General features: G+C 49.6%; 1 protein-coding gene across 1 annotated transcript; it reads right to left on the bottom strand.

The window, feature by feature from the left end:
- Positions 1-1722: 1722 nt before the first annotated feature.
- Positions 1723-15843, bottom strand: LOC146623643 (immunoglobulin superfamily DCC subclass member 3). Its single transcript, XM_085366057.1, has 14 exons — positions 15786-15843; positions 11728-12033; positions 11479-11623; positions 11268-11398; positions 8634-8771; positions 8382-8540; positions 4071-4236; positions 3727-3977; positions 3321-3485; positions 2512-2700; positions 2321-2428; positions 2120-2243; positions 1931-2030; positions 1723-1803 (listed from the first exon to the last, which is right to left on the bottom strand). The coding sequence occupies exons 1-14, from the start codon at positions 15841-15843 to the stop codon at positions 1723-1725; spliced, it is 2121 nt and encodes a 706-aa protein (XP_085222183.1).
- Positions 15844-17554: the final 1711 nt, after the last annotated feature.

The following is a 17554-nucleotide window of genomic DNA, read 5'->3' as shown; positions in this document are numbered from 1 at the left end:
AACTTGTTTTAGATAGCACCAATGCCAAAACATCAAAAACCAAAAAGAGTTCAATGTTCCCTGCAGAGAGAAAATATCATTTATGAGTTAAATTTGAAGAATGTATGTTTGGAAGAAGGACACGTTTCTAAAACATGGACGATTTTTCTCTGTTGGTCTGGAAAATGTTTGCACGGATCAGACACGGGACCTGGTCCCGGTCACAGAGGGCTACAGTAAAGTCCTCAGGATCAGGAGGTCAGGGGGTCGGAGGTCACTCGTAGAGACATTAATCCGCACAGAGTGAGCGTGCTCTGTGGCGTAAATACAAACATAATATCTGGATATTTCTGAGCTTTTGGTCAGCGCGGCTTTATCCTTCATTTATTTGGTTTTCCTGACAGCTCATCCTACCACGACATAAGAAAATATACTTTCACTCCTTTTTCCAAAGTCTTTGTGTGAGACATAAAATGTGATGGCGAGGAATTATTTTGGTTTTGTTTGTTCTTCGACTCAGACAGGAACTGGAGTGAAAACAAACAGGAAATGCAGGTAAACTAGTTTTTCTTTTCTTTGGAAGGCATTCAGCTCATTTTAAATAATATTTGGCTGAACTCTACAGAAAGCTGCTCTTCATCTATATTCATTTGATGCATTAAAATACATCAGAGGTCAGTTTTGACATGGCTCATGGGGCTGTACACACCTGTGGGCAGGTAACGGGAAGTGGAAGCCCTTGAAAACATAAAAAAAATTCATTGAAATCGGGACAGACAAGGCCAGAGATGTCCCACACTTTCCTGTCTCACCTTTCCCAGGTGAAGCAGTCAGATCTTCTCAGGTACAGAGCTGCTCTTCCGTCCCTCATCAGCAGAAGCAAAGATGTCTACAGACAGCGAGGGATGGATCCAGAGCAACGAAGCCAAGGTCTCGTGGGCAAAAAGGTTAAAACAGGGAAAAGGTCCCAGAGGAGGCTTTTGGTTTGAGGTAGGTTAGCTTGACCTGCAGCGGGAGGCTAACAGCAATTTAGAGGTTTGGCATGAAGCCCGAGGTAGCTCTCTTTGGGGGGAAACAGTTTGGTGGAGGAGTTGGAGAGGGGAGGGGAGGAGAGGCAAGCCGACCGTGGGCCTCGTCCACATCCTGACCGGAGGCGAACGCGACGAGACAGACAAACACTGAAAGGCTAAAGCGGAGCAGAGGAGCGTTAGCGTCCTCTAAGGTTACCTGCTGACCAGAGAAACAATAATTCCCTTTGGCTCTGGGCCTCTGAGGACCGGCAAACGGCAGGTAGAACACCTTCTCAGGTGCATCTCAGAGGCCCGTCTCTGGTCAAGCCGGCAAAAGGCCTCATCGTCTCTGGAAACTCGGCACCGTCGGTGACTAAAACAAAATGAGCCCAAACTAAAGAAAAAAGCTTTTGGTTTCAACAGGAAGTAAGCATCAGCATCTGAACGCACAGGGGGAGGAGCCAGAGTCATGTGACCAACAATTTGTGTGTTTACAGGTGAAGAATTGCGCTTTGGTTTTGATCTGGAGACAACCTCATTTGGGATTGGTGTCACAGCAGTCAAGTTCAACGGGTTCAGTCTCCCTGTGGGATCAGACGCCACCTGGAGCTTCCTCAGACAAATCATCATCATCATTATAATCTATGCGTTAATCTCTTATCCTAAATGTGGTAAGGAGGAGAGAAGGCGCCACAGGCCGGCGTCCGGGGGTGGGGGGGAAATGTGTGGTGTTTTATCCGGTGCCTGTGCCCAGGTGAACAGGTAGAGCAGGTTCAACCATGACCATCAATGGAGGAAGGGTGGAATCGCATCTCTGTAGGCGGAACAAGGGAGAAGGGGGTCATTGACAGGAAGGTGTTTCCTCAGGCAGGTATTTGACCCCGAACTCTGGATCAGGACCATCCCTTAATAATCATCCAGGCGTGTGTGTGTGTGTTTACCTGGCTGAGCTCGAAGCTCTCAGGTGTGTGGCCTTTAGGACCACTGACGCCATTCAGAGTGGGTGGAGTCTCCCAGCTCTCCCCCTTCCTGCAGAAAAAACTGAGCACAGAATACAGTGAGAATGATGAAGACGATGATGGCGGTGGTGGTTGTGAGGACGGTGAGGACGATGATGGTGAAGGCCTTACTTGCGTCTGTATGCCAGCAGGACGAGCAGCAGGCAGCAGAGGATGCAGGCTAGGCCACTGTGAAGGCCGACCAGCAGAGCGGACGTCGAGCTGTCAGCCTGATCGCAGTTACAGCTTGAACCAGCTGAGGGCGACAAACATCACATGTTACACTGCTTCCATTGGTGACGGTGTGCAAGAGGTCAGAGGTCAGGCTCCTACCTGCTGCAGCTCTCTCTCCCTCTGCCAGAGATACAAGGCGGCGGTTGGACGGACTGTCTCCGTTCCCGTTAAACGCCACCAGCTGGATTTCGTAAATGGCCGCCGGCTCTACAGGAAGTAAACAAACAGATTATCACAATGCTGTATCCACTTCCTGTCGGGCTGCCTGTACACACCAGCCTCATACTCACCCAGGTGGGAGATGGTGTGGGTGTTGATGTGTGCTGGGAAGGTTTCCTGCCCCTGCACTTCTGGGTTGAAAACACTGCGGTACTCCAGTCTAAAGCCCTCCAGCTTCCCCGGCTTGCTCGGAAGCTCCCAGTACACCTGCATGGCGGTCTGGTTCAGGACCTTAGTGAAGAAACTGGGAGGACTGGGAACTGTGGGGCAGACAGTGCCTGCGGTCATTCACAGAGACAGCATCTCCAAAACGTTTAAACATGGTTTTATTGTGATCAGAGCAGGTCTACCCCACCCCAGGCCCGCACCTCTGAGGTCAAACCCTGTTCATGACATCAACACATCAAACAGTGTTTCTGCATTCATCCTCTGAAACATAAAGATGGTGCTTAAAGCCTCAGGCTGGGTGGGTGTGCCCTCTGCTGGCAGATGTGTGGACCTGCACCATCCTTCTATCAAACGTCTGATCAGATTACTGTTCACTAATATGAAGCCAATCCTTCTCTTTGTGTGTGGTAGGAAGCGCTGCCCTTACACCGATGCATCTTTACCAGAAACTTTTACCATCCTACAAATCTACAGCTTCATCAGCTCCATTCAGGACCAAGCTGCAGACCTTCATAGCAGGCTTCAGCTAATGTTTTCACGTCATTGTGAGTAGATCTGAAACACCTCGTGAACTCAGACCCAGGAGATTACTTTTAGGTGGAGGTCCTTTTCCGAGGCTGGAATGCTGTGGCACCATCTTCAGATGGCGAGGTTTTATAGATATTAGATATAGTGTGAGTGTTTTCAGTGTTAGCAGTCAGAGGTGACCTACCACCGCCCAGCGTGCTGGCCATGATGCTGTCAGACTGCTGGCTGCCTCCCAGCGCCGAGTACGCCTTCAGGTAGATGGAGTAGGTGGTGGCAGCTTCCAGGTTGCTGAATTCGTGTTTGAAGGTGGTTTTACTGACGGCCTCCTGCAGCTCAGCACTGTCCGGCTCTGAGGAGGTCACAGATCAAAGGTCAAACAGGTGAAAGCAACCACAGTCGGTGATGGTGCTGCAGACTGATTGATTGGGATTATCGGTTACACGCACCAATCAGTCTCCAGGCAATCAGGAACCAGTAATTATGCCCCCACAGAGAAAGTTCATATCACGTCATTACCCTTAAATCTCATTTCTAGTCTCCTCACACGGACGATCTCAGACTTAAAAATACCAACCCCACCCGTCTCTCACCGCCCAGTTTCCTGATGTGCAGGACATATCCGATGATCTGCTGGCTCACATGTTCTGCCGGCTGGTCCCAGGTCAGCTGCAGGCTGCTGGAGCTCAGCGCCGCCGCCTGGAGGCCGCTGGGGGCCTCGGGCAGCTCTGAGCCCTGGCTGATGGCGAGGCGAGCGCTGGCCTGATTGGTGCCAGCGCTGTTTTCGGCAATGCACTGGTAGATGGCTTCATCCTCGGGGGTGATGCGGGTGATGGCGAGCGTCCTGCAGGTGGTGGCAGAGAAGAGGTGGGATGTTAAACCGTGCAGTAACCTCACAGAGAGAAAGACCTTCTGAGCGTAAACAGAAGGATCTCACGTGTTCCCGTTGGTGAGCTTGACGTTGCCGCTGGGTATCAGCAGTTTGCCATTCTTCAGCCAGATGAGGTGGGGGTCGGGGACGCCGGACGCCGTGCAGCTGAAGACGGCGCTGGCCCCTGCTGGTCTGGAGACAGACTGTGGCCACTGAACAAACTCTGGAGGAGCTGCGGTCCAGAAGACAGAGCGTTACAATTTCAACACAGGGCAAACCTGAGCTGGTGGTTTACCCTCTGAAAACTTATTCTCTGTGAGGCCTGTGGGGGGATGTGCCGCAGCACCATCACGAGTGGAGACGACCAGGAAAACTGTCAGAATCAGACAGACTGTCATGATCCTGGGTCTTTTGACCCAGCGTTTTAAGTTTGAGTTTATTTTGTTCATTAGGTTATCTAAGTTCATTTGTTTATTAGATTCCCCTTGTGTTTCCAACCCCTGTTAAGTCTCCCTTGTCCTTCATGTGCTTCACGTCTGTGTTTCTTATGTTGTCATGTTTGCGTTTCATTATGTTTCCCATTTTATTTTGAAAGAGGTCCTGTGTCCCTGCATTTTGTTTTACTCTTCCCCTGTGGTGTTGTTATGTTCTTGTTGATCTACTGTGCCTTTCTGTTCCATGTTTCAGATCCCTATGTTCTGTTAAGTTCACGTCTTGAGTCCCGTCAGTGTGTTTCCTGTTTTACTTTGACAGTCTGTCCTATGTTAATGTTTCTAGTTTTGCTTCCCTTGTCTCGTCCTGCTTAATTACTCCCAGCTGTGCTCTCCTCCTGTGGCTCATTCCCCCTCGTTATCCCTCAGTGTATTTAAGCCCCATGTTTCTCTTTGTCAGGGTTGCGTCCTCCCTCATAGCTGTGTGATTTTTCCCTGTGGCTCCTTGTGCTTTAGTTTTCCTAGTTTAGTTTTGTGTTGTTTTTCGTGTCCCACTCCACGCCAGAGATAAAGCTGTGCTTTTTGAGTTTACTTTTCGTCTCTGCGAGTTTGCGTTTGGGTCCTACTCTTGCCTGCACACAGCCGTATTGTGACACAGACGTGCTCATTTTATCTAAAGAACCTCAGAAATACCACAAGTGAGGAACGCTATCAAACATCGTAGCAGCGCCGTAACGGGGAGAAAAGCCACGAGCCCAAGGTCAAAACGCTAACACGTATTTAATTTATATTTAATGTAACTGTAACAGAGGTTTATACATGTCTTCAAAGGTGATGCTGAGTCTTTGGAGCCACCTGGTGGATGAATAACTCGCTACATAAAGCTAATCACTAAAAACGCATCATGTTATCATCACACGCCGTGTCCTCAGAATGAAAACTTGAGCTTGTGTCTCTGTTATCTTTGAACAGCACTTTGACCTTTGACCCCACCACCACACACACATACACACACACAGACAGAGCTGTCTGTCTCCACCCACTTCATCTCCATGGCTACAGGGAAACCGTACACACACATCTCTGTCACCCCACAAGAGCCCCGCCCCCTCCCACTCTGAATGGAAAGAGGGGGAGGTCAGGGGTCAGAGGTCACAGGGGAGGGGAGAGGTATGAATAGGAGTCATTTATAAAAGTGTGTGTGTGTTGCTCTTGAACTTGGGGTTCTGTATCTTAGGAGGTCAACGGTCATTATCCCTCCACAAATAAAATGTATTTATGTGTCCACCCCCATATCTGACACACACACACACACACACACACACACACACACACTTTTTATCATTTTTAGCAGGACTGTATTTTGTGTATTTGTACTTTCCTATTTTCTGTTCTGTTTCTGTGTTGTTGTTGTGTGGGCTGTACGCCAGCCTGAACGATGCACGGCAACAATAAAAGACTTTATCTTTAAAAACTCTTCTGATTAAACTGCTGAGAATATTTTTGTTCATTTTGCGTCTCCTCGCTTTTATTTTCGTGTCTCTGATTGACATGTTTGTCACGCGTGCTTTTTGTTTGCAGTTAGTTTCACAGTGGCACACGTGTAAAACGATGAAGTCGTCTTTGTAAAAACAACTCAGATGTGATAAAATGATAACTCACACCAGCTACAGACAAGAAAACGACGCACCCTGAAACTAACAATAGAAATAAGCTGAATTAAACACAACAATAATGATAATAATAATAATAGAAGAAATGATTTGATGTTAATGCGTCTGTCTCTGATGGGAGTCACGTGGACGTGTCGGTGAAAAGAAGGTTGTTACGGTGGCTTCTTCTTCCTACTGTTTAGGTCTCTGTGGGCGCTGCCGCTGATGATGTGTGAGCCATCTCCTCTGGATGCTGTTGTGTAACAACATGTTCGTCACATACTGTGTGAGTGGAAAGCACTTTGGGTGTTAGTTTTGTTTTTTGTTTTTTGATTTTCGGATTATGTGATGGTTTCAATTACTTCTATCGTTGTAAGTATTCTTCCCTCGCCTCTGTCAGTGCGCCCCAGGGTGGCTGTGGCTACATTGTAGCTTGCCATCACCAGTGTGTGAATGGGTGGATGACAGGTTGTGTAAAGCGCTTTGGGGTCCTTAGGGACTAGAAAAAGCGCTATACAAATACAGGCCATTTACCATTTATGACTTGGATGTAAATTAAAATACTATTTCAGTATCTAAGGCAGATAACCTAAGTATGAAGAATGCTTACATGATGTACATATTGTGAATGCCTGCTTTTGAAACCTTAATAAAAATATGAATTAAAAAAAAAAAAAGGAAAGCACTTTGGGTGGTTTTACTTGTGCGTTAAGTCAAACTGACTTCAGATGGGTGCATGAGGGATGAACCCTTTCATGCAGGACAAGGAAAGCTGGATCATCACACAGAGCAGGAGCCGCGGTCGGGTTTAGACCGAGGCTGTCTGTTGTGGCCCTGCCCGTTTGTGCACTCGTGTTTTTGTGGTGAGGACAGTCTGCAAGTCTGAGTGTCAGAGTGACAGACGGAGTTTCAGTGGGAATAAAGTCCTCATTGTGAAGTGGGGCTCTTCTCATGCTAATCCAGATTCTCATGAAGCTCTCAGTCACACACACGTTCACAATGGGCCTGTGTGACCTCTGACCCCTCCTCCTACATGACCTCTGACTGAGCTGCAGCTGAGCGAGCAGGACAGGAGTCCCTGAACGTCTCACACGTCTGCGTGGAGCTGCAGAGGAAACTCTGATCGGAACCACATGGAGTCCTCGGGGCTGTGCGCTGGTCTTTCCACCGTGTGTGGGAAAACACTGTGCCTGCTGCGTAGATGACACATGGCTGCACGCACCCAGAAACTGCAGGAAAAGCTGCAGCCAGTGCGTTTTTCTCCCACAAACTCACATATAAGATCATCAACACCTCACGGTTTCAGAAACAAATGCGTCTGACGCGCTCACGTGAACAGGAAGTGAACTCTGAGGTGCTGCTGTCACCTCTCTGATTTACAGAGAGGGTCAGAAGTCACATGTTGGGGGTGAAGAGTCCGACAGCAGCAGGCTGAACTGAACTCGACACACAACCAGTCAAGTTCAAGAGCTGACAGATGAACACACACGCACACTGCATGTGTGTTTGCACACTCGACATGATGAGGTGGAGCTGAACAGATGGAGCGGTTGCTCTGCAGCTGCTCGCCGCTGTGTTCGCAGGAAGTCTGCCTTAGGCTTGTTCTGAGGATCTTATTGGTCAGTAATCGTGTTCTTTCCTGTTCCACCTGAGTGCTCGAAGCACTGCCTCATTCACACATAACACCAGCACTTTTTTCTGCACCTGTACTTCCTGTCTGACGTCCTCACTCTGGTGGATGCATCTGAGGGCATCTTTCCCAGGAATATTTGGGACTGAGTCACCGATCTTCCTATTAGTGGATGATTGGCTCTACATCCTACGCGCCCAACTTTCAAGGAGAAGTGTCAGTCATGAAGGAGCAGCAGGTTTGTTTCAGTCTGCACACCAATCATTGATGAGGGGCCAGCAAATCAGACTCGCTGCCCGCCATCTGAGTCACTTCAGTACCAAAAGCTGCTCCTTCAGGAGAACCAGAACCAGAACTCGCTTTGAAAGGAGGACAGAGAATGACTCATTTTCAACCAGCAGCAGTTCCTTCATCGCTGTGCCTGACCGACTTTCTCTGATAATCACAACCATTCCGAATGCATTTGTCTGAAACTTAGTGTGAATAGAAATAAAGGTTTATTCAAACAGAACAGACGCCGTACATCCAGAAATGTCCCTCAGTCTGAAGATCAAAGATCTGACCTGCAGGACTTCTAAGGTGAAAAGTTTGAATGTTTAAGGTGAGGACAGCTCGGTCACATTTGGCCAGCTGATGTGTTGTTGCTGTGTGCAAGCGTACCTACCTTGTACAATGAGGCGTCCAAGCGCCGTCCTCCTGGACCTGCTGCCCGGTCTGTTAGCCGAACAAACGTAAACGCCTGAGTGCTGCAGAGTGGCATCAGAGATCATCAGGTTTCCTGTTCCCAGAACCTGGATCCCCTCCACGCCAATGGACCGGCCGTCTGACCGCACACAGACACCATCATTAACACAGCTGATCTTAACAGGTAATCAATACTAATGATTGGATCAATGAGTGCAGGAGGAGGCGTTACCGAGGCGACTCCAGGACACGATGGGCCGGGGGTTTCCTGTGGCAACACACTCCAGGATGGCGGTCTGGTGGACATTGATGGTGAGGTTCTGAGGGCCGGACAGGATTACGGGCTCCTTGTAGATCCTGGATCCTGCAGCTGTGTCCAGAAGACCAGAAACCCTCAAAAACACCCCAAGACTCTGTTTACCCTCACTCTAGACTCTTTCTACCCTCAGTCCGGACTGTTTCTACCCTCAGTCTGGACTCTTTCTACCCTCAGTCCGGACTCTTCTACCCTCATTCAGGACTCTTCTACCCTCAGTCTGGACTCTTTCTACCCTCAGTCCGGACTGTTTCTACCCTCATTCAGGACTCTTCTACCCTCATTCAGGACTCTTCTACCCTCAGTCTGGACTCTTTCTACCCTCAGTCTGGACTCTTCTACCCTCAGTCTGGACTGTTTCTACCCTCGTTCAGGACTCTTTCTACCCTCAGTCCGGACTGTTTCTACCCTCAGTCCGGACTCTTCTACCCTCAGTCCGGACTCTTTCTACCCTCATTCAGGACTCTTTCTACCCTCAGTCCGGACTGTTTCTACCCTCAGTCCGGACTCTTCTACCCTCAGTCCGGACTCTTTCTACCCTCAGTCCGGACTGTTTCTACCCTCAGTCTGGACTCTTCTACCCTCATTCAGGACTCTTTCTACCCTCATTCAGGACTCTTTCTACCCTCAGTCCGGACTGTTTCTACCCTCATTCAGGACTCTTCTACCCTCAGTCTGGACTCTTTCTACCCTCAGTCTGGACTCTTCTACCCTCAGTCTGGACTCTTTCTACCCTCATTCAGGACTCTTTCTACCCTCAGTCCGGACTGTTTCTACCCTCAGTCCGGACTCTTCTACCCTCAGTCCGGACTCTTTCTACCCTCAGTCCGGACTGTTTCTACCCTCAGTCTGGACTCTTCTACCCTCATTCAGGACTCTTTCTACCCTCATTCAGGACTCTTTCTACCCTCAGTCCGGACTGTTTCTACCCTCATTCAGGACTCTTCTACCCTCAGTCCGGACTCTTTCTACCCTCAGTCCGGACTCTTCTACCCTCATTCAGGACTCTTTCTACCCTCAGTCCGGACTCTTCTACCCTCATTCAGGACTCTTCTACCCTCAGTCTGGACTCTTTCTACCCTCAGTCCGGACTCTTCTACCCTCATTCAGGACTCTTCTACCCTCAGTCTGGACTGTTTCTACCCTCATTCAGGACTCTTCTACCCTCAGTCTGGACTCTTTCTACCCTCAGTCCGGACTCTTCTACCCTCATTCAGGACTCTTCTACCCTCAGTCCGGACTGTTTCTACCCTCATTCAGGACTCTTCTACCCTCATTCAGGACTCTTCTACCCTCAGTCTGGACTCTTCTACCCTCAGTCTGGACTCTTTCTACCCTCAGTCCGGACTCTTCTACCCTCATTCAGAACTCTTCTACCCTCAGTCTGGACTCTTTCTACACTCAGTCCGGACTCTTCTACCCTCATTCAGGACTCTTCTACCCTCAGTCTGGACTCTTTCTACCCTCAGTCCGGACTGTTTCTACCCTCATTCAGGACTCTTCTACCCTCAGTCTGGACTCTTTCTACCCTCAGTCTGGACTCTTTCTACCCTCAGTCCGGACTGTTTCTACCCTCAGTCCGGACTCTTCTACCCTCAGTCCGGACTCTTTCTACCCTCAGTCCGGACTCTTCTACCCTCAGTCCGGACTCTTTCTACCCTCAGTCCGGACTGTTTCTACCCTCATTCAGGACTCTTCTACCCTCAGTCCGGACTCTTCTACCCTCAGTCCGGACTCTTTCTACCCTCAGTCCGGACTGTTTCTACCCTCATTCAGGACTCTTCTACCCTCAGTCCGGACTCTTTCTACCCTCAGTCCGGACTGTTTCTACCCTCATTCAGGACTCTTCTACCCTCAGTCTGGACTCTTTCTACCCTCAGTCCGGACTCTTCTACCCTCATTCAGGACTCTTCTACCCTCAGTCCGGACTCTTCTACCCTCAGTCCGGACTGTTTCTACCCTCAGTCTGGACTCTTTCTACCCTCAGTCCGGACTCTTCTACCCTCATTCAGGACTCTTCTACCCTCATTCAGGACTCTTCTACCCTCAGTCTGGACTCTTCTACCCTCAGTCTGGACTCTTTCTACCCTCAGTCCGGACTCTTCTACCCTCAGTCTGGACTCTTTCTACCCTCAGTCCAGACTCTTCTACCCTCAGTCTGGACTCTTTCTACCCTCAGTCCAGACTCTTCTACCCTCATTCAGGACTCTTTCTACCCTCAGTCCGGACTCTTCTACCCTCAGTCCGGACTGTTTCTACCCTCAGTCTGGACTCTTTCTACCCTCATTCAGGACTCTTTCTACCCTCAGTCCGGACTGTTTCTACCCTCAGTCCGGACTCTTTCTACCCTCATTCAGGACTCTTTCTACCCTCAGTCTGGACTCTTTCACCCTCACTCTGGACTCTTTCTACCCTCACTCTAGACTCTTTCTACCGTCAGTCCGGACTCTTCTACCCTCAGTCTGGACTCTTTTTACCCCCAAATCGGGCATTCAGTCTTTAATTATGTGAGTTTTGCCTTACAGAACCTTGCCCTCAGTTTTGTCTTACCAGTGACAGTCAGCTGGGCTTCGTGGCTGTAGCGAGTGTTGGCGATGTTTGAGGCGATGCAGCGAAACAAACCGCTGTCAGTCCGCTGAACGCCGGTGATCTGCAGCACGCCATTAGGAAGCAAGGTGTACCTGTACACAAAGCATATACAAACAGGCTTGAATCCTTATACGTTAAAATTTAATCTCATCACACTTCACTAAAGACATACCTGTGGTTATCGGTGCTCAGTGAGCATCTGTCTTTCTGCCAGGTGATGTTGGCCTCTGGGATACCATTCACCTGACAGGTGAGTCTGGCCACACCCCCTACATCCACATGCATGGACTCTGGGTGAGAGAGGAACTTAGGGAGGGCTGGTGGGAGGTGGAGAAGAGACCGTTAGTACAGGTGGGTCACGTGTGTGTTACTGTGAGGTTTGTTTGATGTTTTTTGTGTGTTTGGGTGGACGGCAACTCACATGCGAGCTGGACGCGGGCCTTGCGGCTGACCAGCATGCCATAGCGGTTCTGCACTGCACACTCGTACTCTCCGGCATCCGTCTCGTTGCTCTCTCGTCTCTTGGAGAAATTTCTGATGAGCAGCGTGCCGTTGGTGAGCACTGTTGCTCTGGTACCAGTCGCTATGGGAACCCCGTTGAGTCTCCAGGTGATAGCGATAGGCCCCTCCCCCTCCACCTGACAGTCCAGCATCAGGGGACGGCCCCTGACCGCAATAACATCACCAGGCTCCTTCAAGAAGGCCAACTCCAACGCTCCGAGCACACCTAAGGGGAAGCAGGAGGGTCAGGGGCGGAGTCTCAGTGCACGTTTCTGATGGTGAAGCAGGTTTAAAAACACAAACACTCACTGACAGGAGGCAGATGTGGAGATGAGGGTTATGATGATAATAAGGGCGAGGAGGTGGCAATGAGGTGGCGATGATGATGACTGGAAACACCTGCCCAAAGCAGTATCCAGGTGACTCCGGCAGGCAGAACTCAGGGCTCGCGTTGACCCTCAGGCTATGATGAACACATGAATGTGACGATGGCAATGATGACAAAGATGGCAATGATGTATATGTACTGAAAGAATCAGAGCCAGTGTTTGTTATAAATAAACTGGGAACGTTAGAAGACTGCATGCACCCAATTATAATCAATCAGGTCTGTCACACAGACTGAGGTCTTTAAATTACGTGTTACTACACCTCTCATCATCTGAAGGCCTGGACTGAACAAGAAGCAGAAAGCAGCGGGGCTCAGGTCTGCAGTGTGTTGTTTCCATCACGTGGTGAACGAACTGCTACAGCGCTTTCCTGCTCCACCTCAGAGCAATTTATACCACACATTATTTCTACAGAATTCTTTCTGTGATGGATGTGTCAGAGAGCAAAGTGGACCTAACATCTTGTCCAGGGATATTTGGCATGCTGGAGCAACAAACTAAACCGCCACCTGCTCTACAGCCACCCCTCAAACACAGCACAGATCAGCCTCTCTGCGGGCCCCCTCAGATAAAGACCAATGCAGGTCTTGTGTCTGTTTATTATGCTGTTCAGTGAATGCATCGTTCCTCCTCCTCCCTCCTCTGGCCCTTTTCAACTTGAACTTGGTTGAGGTGACTTTCCCAGGCTCCCCCCCTCCTCCCCATCGCCTCTTTGAGAGGATGCTGTGGGAGGAAAGACTGAGTCTGGCAGCAGGACCAAATCCTTTAGTGTGAACGACGACAATAGAGAAACAAAAGTTAACCAAGACACAACACCCCACCCCCAAAGGATCCCACAAACAACCAAACACACCAAACCCTGCAGCTGCCGGACCCCAGGACGCCTCCAGGCCTGCAGCTCCTCATAAACATCCATCACTTCAGCCTCTTTATACAGCTTCACGCTTGTTTCCACAGACTCTGAGCACAAATCACTCTAAAGGCCAATTTCATCTCCTTGAAGAGGAGAACAGGAAAACATGTCAAAATCTTCCTTCAGCACCAACACCGGGCTGGCACAGGGCCGGCAATGGGCCCACATCACTCCTCTTTATAAAAGCAACGATGAATCCTGATGACGTCACGTCAGGAAAAGTCAAAACTGGTTTAAACAGGAAATCATCAGCACGAGATCGGACCCGACACCATGTAGGTGTACAAACCAGGTGTGGACCGTTCACACCTTTTGGTGTCCCGTGACAACACATCTGGACCACAGCAGGGCGTGCTTTATGCCAGGGGTGTCCAACTCCAGGCCTCAAGGGCCGGTGTCCTGCAGGTTCTAGACCTCACCCTAGGTCAGCACACCTGAATCAAATGATTAGTTCATTACCATGCCTCTGAAGGCATGTTGAGGAGGTCATTTAGCCATTTAAATCAGTGGACACTTCTAAAACCTGCAGGACAGCGGCCTTCGAGGACTGCAGTTGGACACCCCTGCTTTATTCAGACTGTGACTCGATAAAGAAGCCGATGCAGTTCTGGCCACGGATCAACCCAGAGGCGTCTTTATTCTGGAGGACGTCAGTGGACACAGACAAATAACCTGGATCGTGGGCAGTATTGTGTCTCGTGTTCAGCAGGTGTGTGATAGCGAGTCATGCTCACAGATCACGACTCAGAAAAACATCAGCTGATGTTTCAAACCATCGAGCTGCTCAAGTGAAGCATCTGATGATGATGATGATGATGATGATGATGATGATGATGATAAGGAGGAGGAGGAGGAGTTGTGATGGAGGTGGAGGACAGCTGTCTGATCAGCTGATGATGTCACATGTCTCCTCCTACAGGATTTAATCCTTCGCCTCCCATCTGGGTCCCCGCCATGGGGGTGGGGTTTTTAAGACACTGGAGCAGACAGTCTGCCCCCCACCCCTACCCCCCGTTTAACCCTAACCTGCCCCCTAAATCCCCTGAACTGAACTGAACCCCCCGAGGCCTCTGCAGGTCATGAGAGCTGCCCCCCCCCCTCCCTTCCATTCTGCGGTGTGATGTCACACGCCGCTCTGACCGTGAACTTCACGGTTTCATGGTGCTGACAATGGATTCCCCACAGACACGGGAGGTCTGAGCCCTGAGAACCAGACTGTTACCCTGCCCACCCCCTTCCAGGTCACATGTCTGCATCTGCCGCCGACCCCACCCCCCACCCCATCCCACTACTGCTAATCACGCCAATTAACAGTCTGAGTTTTGTTTACCAGCTCGATTTTTACCAGAGTGCTCAGGTGTGCCAATCAGACCCCCACAGACCTGCACAGACCCCCCACAGACCCCCACAGACCCCTACAGACCCCCACAGACCTGCACAGACCTGCACAGACCAGCACAGACCCCCAGAGACCCCCACAGACCTGCACAGACCCCCACAGACCCCCACAGACCTGCACAGACCAGCACAGACCCCCACAGACCTGCACAGACCCCCACAGACGTGTACAGACACCCACAGACCCCTACAGACCCCCACAGACCTGCACAGACCTGCACAGACCAGCACAGACCCCCACAGATTTGCACAGACCTGCACAGACCCCTACAGACCCCCACAGACCAGCACAGACCTGCACAGACCTCCACAGACCTGCACAGACCAGCACAGACCAGCACAGACCCTAACAGACCAGCACAGACCCCACAGACCTGCACAGACCTGCACAGACCTCCACAGACCTGCACAGACCGCCACAGACCTGCACAGACCAGCACAGACCAGCACAGACCCTAACAGACCAGCACAGACCCCACAGACCTGCACAGACCTGCACAGACCTGCACAGACCCCCAGAGACCAGCACAGACCCCACAGACCAGCACAGACCTGCACAGACCTGCACAGACCCCCAGAGACCAGCACAGACCCCACAGACCTGCACAGACCTCCCATCAGCTCTTGGGCGCTCTGGTTCATCAGCTGACTGACAGTCTGGAGAGTTTCTCGCTCTCGACACATCAAGTTCAACAACAAAACACACTGAGCGCGCTCAGTCTACTGCATAGAAATGAGTCTGATGAATATGAACGTGACCTTCTGTCCTCATCACACACACACACACACACACACTGTGGTTTCATAGAGATGGGAACTTTAAACCAAACTGGAGTTCAGAGCCTCACAGACACACTGGGACCAGTTAAAACCAGTTTATTATGTTTTACTGTCCAGAAAGGAGCCAAGAAAACACCTGAGAGACTGTAAACAAACAAAGAGAGGAAAACAATGATGGAAGAAATGAAGGCATAATCAAAGATATAAAGAAGAAAGGAAGGAATAATAGGTGACCTTTCAAAGTTAAAGGAAGAAACAAAAGGAGGCATTAAAGGAAACAGGAAAAGGAAAGGAAGGATCACAGAGAATTACAAGGAATGAAGAAAATCAAGCTTTTATTGCTGTTTTTCATTTTACTGTCACGTGACTTCATGTCTTCTCATTCTGAGCTATGACATTTTTTCAGATCTTTCATTTGTGGTTTTCTGAATGAGCTCTGCCTCATCACACGCTATTCTGTAATCTAACTGGTTTAGTCAGTGTGAGTGTGAGTCTGACCTGAGCAGCAGAGTCCCTCCAGCAGCAGCAGCAGCGTCCAGCTCCACGTCTTCTTCATGCTTTAGGTTAAATCCAGAACATCAGATGCACGCAGGTCTCAGCACTGCTCTTCTTCCTTTGCACCTTCTTCTTCTGAATCTGAAACCTGTGCAGCTCACATGCGCTGCTGAACTCTGCAAGTCTGACTTCAAATTGAGCCTGCACTCAGGGGCTGAGGGGGAGGAGCCTACAACGGGGGGCGGGCAGGGAGGAGAGAGGAGGTGGGAGGAGGGGAGTATGGGAGAGGATGGAAATCAGGAAACCAGACCAAGGAAATGAAGGAAGGGGTTCTGCTGGCTTTATTTTAGTAGAAGTCTGAATTGACTCGGGTGTGCAGGTGTGCTGCAGGCAGGTCCTCACCTGTACCTGCTGCTGAGGTGCAGACGGTACGTGTTTGAAGACAGCAGCTGATAAGGCGGCACTGACAGCGGTTTTTTGGTTCAGTCTAAACGCCCACTTCCTTCAGCTCAAACATCCTGCTGTGGTCTCACTCTGTCCAAACGAGCACTTTAACAGGACAGAGTACAGGTGGAGGTGGAGGGGGCAGTCAGCAAGTGTAAGAATTCAAAGAACTGAAATTTAAACAGAAAGTGGAACACAGGGTCAAAGGTCAGATACTCATGTAATAACAGGAGAAAGTGGGGCAAAGAAACAGAAAGGAGGAAGTAATCACAGGGTTAGACACGCAGCCAATAACAGAGCAGATCCAGGGCAGCGTGGCAGGTGTCTCAGTGAAGACGGACAAGCTGAGAGCTTCCAGCTTTGATCCCACAGGTGAGCTGATCAATCTACAGGTGAGTGTTACACTGTTATTGTGTAACACTCACCTGTGATTTTAACTCGTCTATCCGAGTTAAAATCCTGGTTTACCTCTAATTTTCTAAAGCTCAATGAGGATAAAACTGAGATCCTCCTTATTGGCACCAAATCCAACCTTTTGAAGGCGAACCATTTCTCACTTACCATCGATAACTCCACAGTTTTCCCTTCTCCTCAGGTTAAGAGCCTTGGTGTCATCCTAGACAGTACACTTTCTTATAAATCACACATCAATAACCTCACCCGTTCTGCCTACTTCCATCTACGTAACATTAACAGATTGCTTCCTTCTCTTTCCACCCAGTCTACGTCCATTCTTGTACATAGTCTTGTTACCTCCCGTATTGACTACTGCAATTCTCTTCTGCATGGTCTCCCCCAAAAATCCCTCCATAAGCTTCAACTGGTTCAGAACTCTGCTGCTCGCATTATCACCAGAACCCCTCCTACCAGCACATCACCTGTTCTTCAGGAACTTCACTGGCTCACAGTGAAAATCCAGATAATATTCAAACTTCTTCTGCTCACCTTCAAGGCCATTCATAACCTCGCTCCTTCTTACCTTTCTGACCTGTTAACCACCACCTGTTCTGCCCGTTCACTTCGTTCTTCTTCTTCTGTCCAGCTTACTGTACCTTCCTTCCGCCTCACCACCATGGGAAGCAGAGCTTTCAGCTGCTCTGCTCCCAGGCTGTGGAACTCTCTGCCCCCTGAAATAAGAAATATTGGTTCTCTCCCCCAGTTTAAATCCCAACTCAAAACTCATCTGTTCAAATCTGCATATTCACTGTGAATCCACTGTTTGTTCATTTTATCTTGTGCTTTATTTTATTGTTCTTATTCTGCCATTGTTTTACTAAGTGTTTTATCCTATTGTAAAGTGTCCTTGGGTGACTTGAAAGGCGCTCATA

This window comes from Diplotaxodon limnothrissa, linkage group LG11 (assembly GCF_057381915.1).
Source record: "Diplotaxodon limnothrissa isolate DT_005_m linkage group LG11, D_limnothrissa_male_GT1.1, whole genome shotgun sequence".
NCBI lineage: Eukaryota > Metazoa > Chordata > Actinopteri > Cichliformes > Cichlidae > Diplotaxodon > Diplotaxodon limnothrissa.
This window is presented reverse-complemented; position numbering and strand designations above follow the sequence as displayed.

Coding starts and splice junctions, on each gene's coding strand:
- LOC146623643 (XM_085366057.1), bottom strand. CDS start 15,843: ATGAAGAAGACGTGGAGCTGGACGCTGCTGCTGCTGCTGGAGGGACTC. Junction 11,624..11,727: donor GGCCCGCGTCCAGCTCGCAT/GTGAGTTGCCGT, acceptor ACCTCCCACCAG/CCCTCCCTAAGTTCCTCTCT. Junction 1,804..1,930: donor AGAGCTTCGAGCTCAGCCAG/GTAAACACACAC, acceptor TTCCGCCTACAG/AGATGCGATTCCACCCTTCC.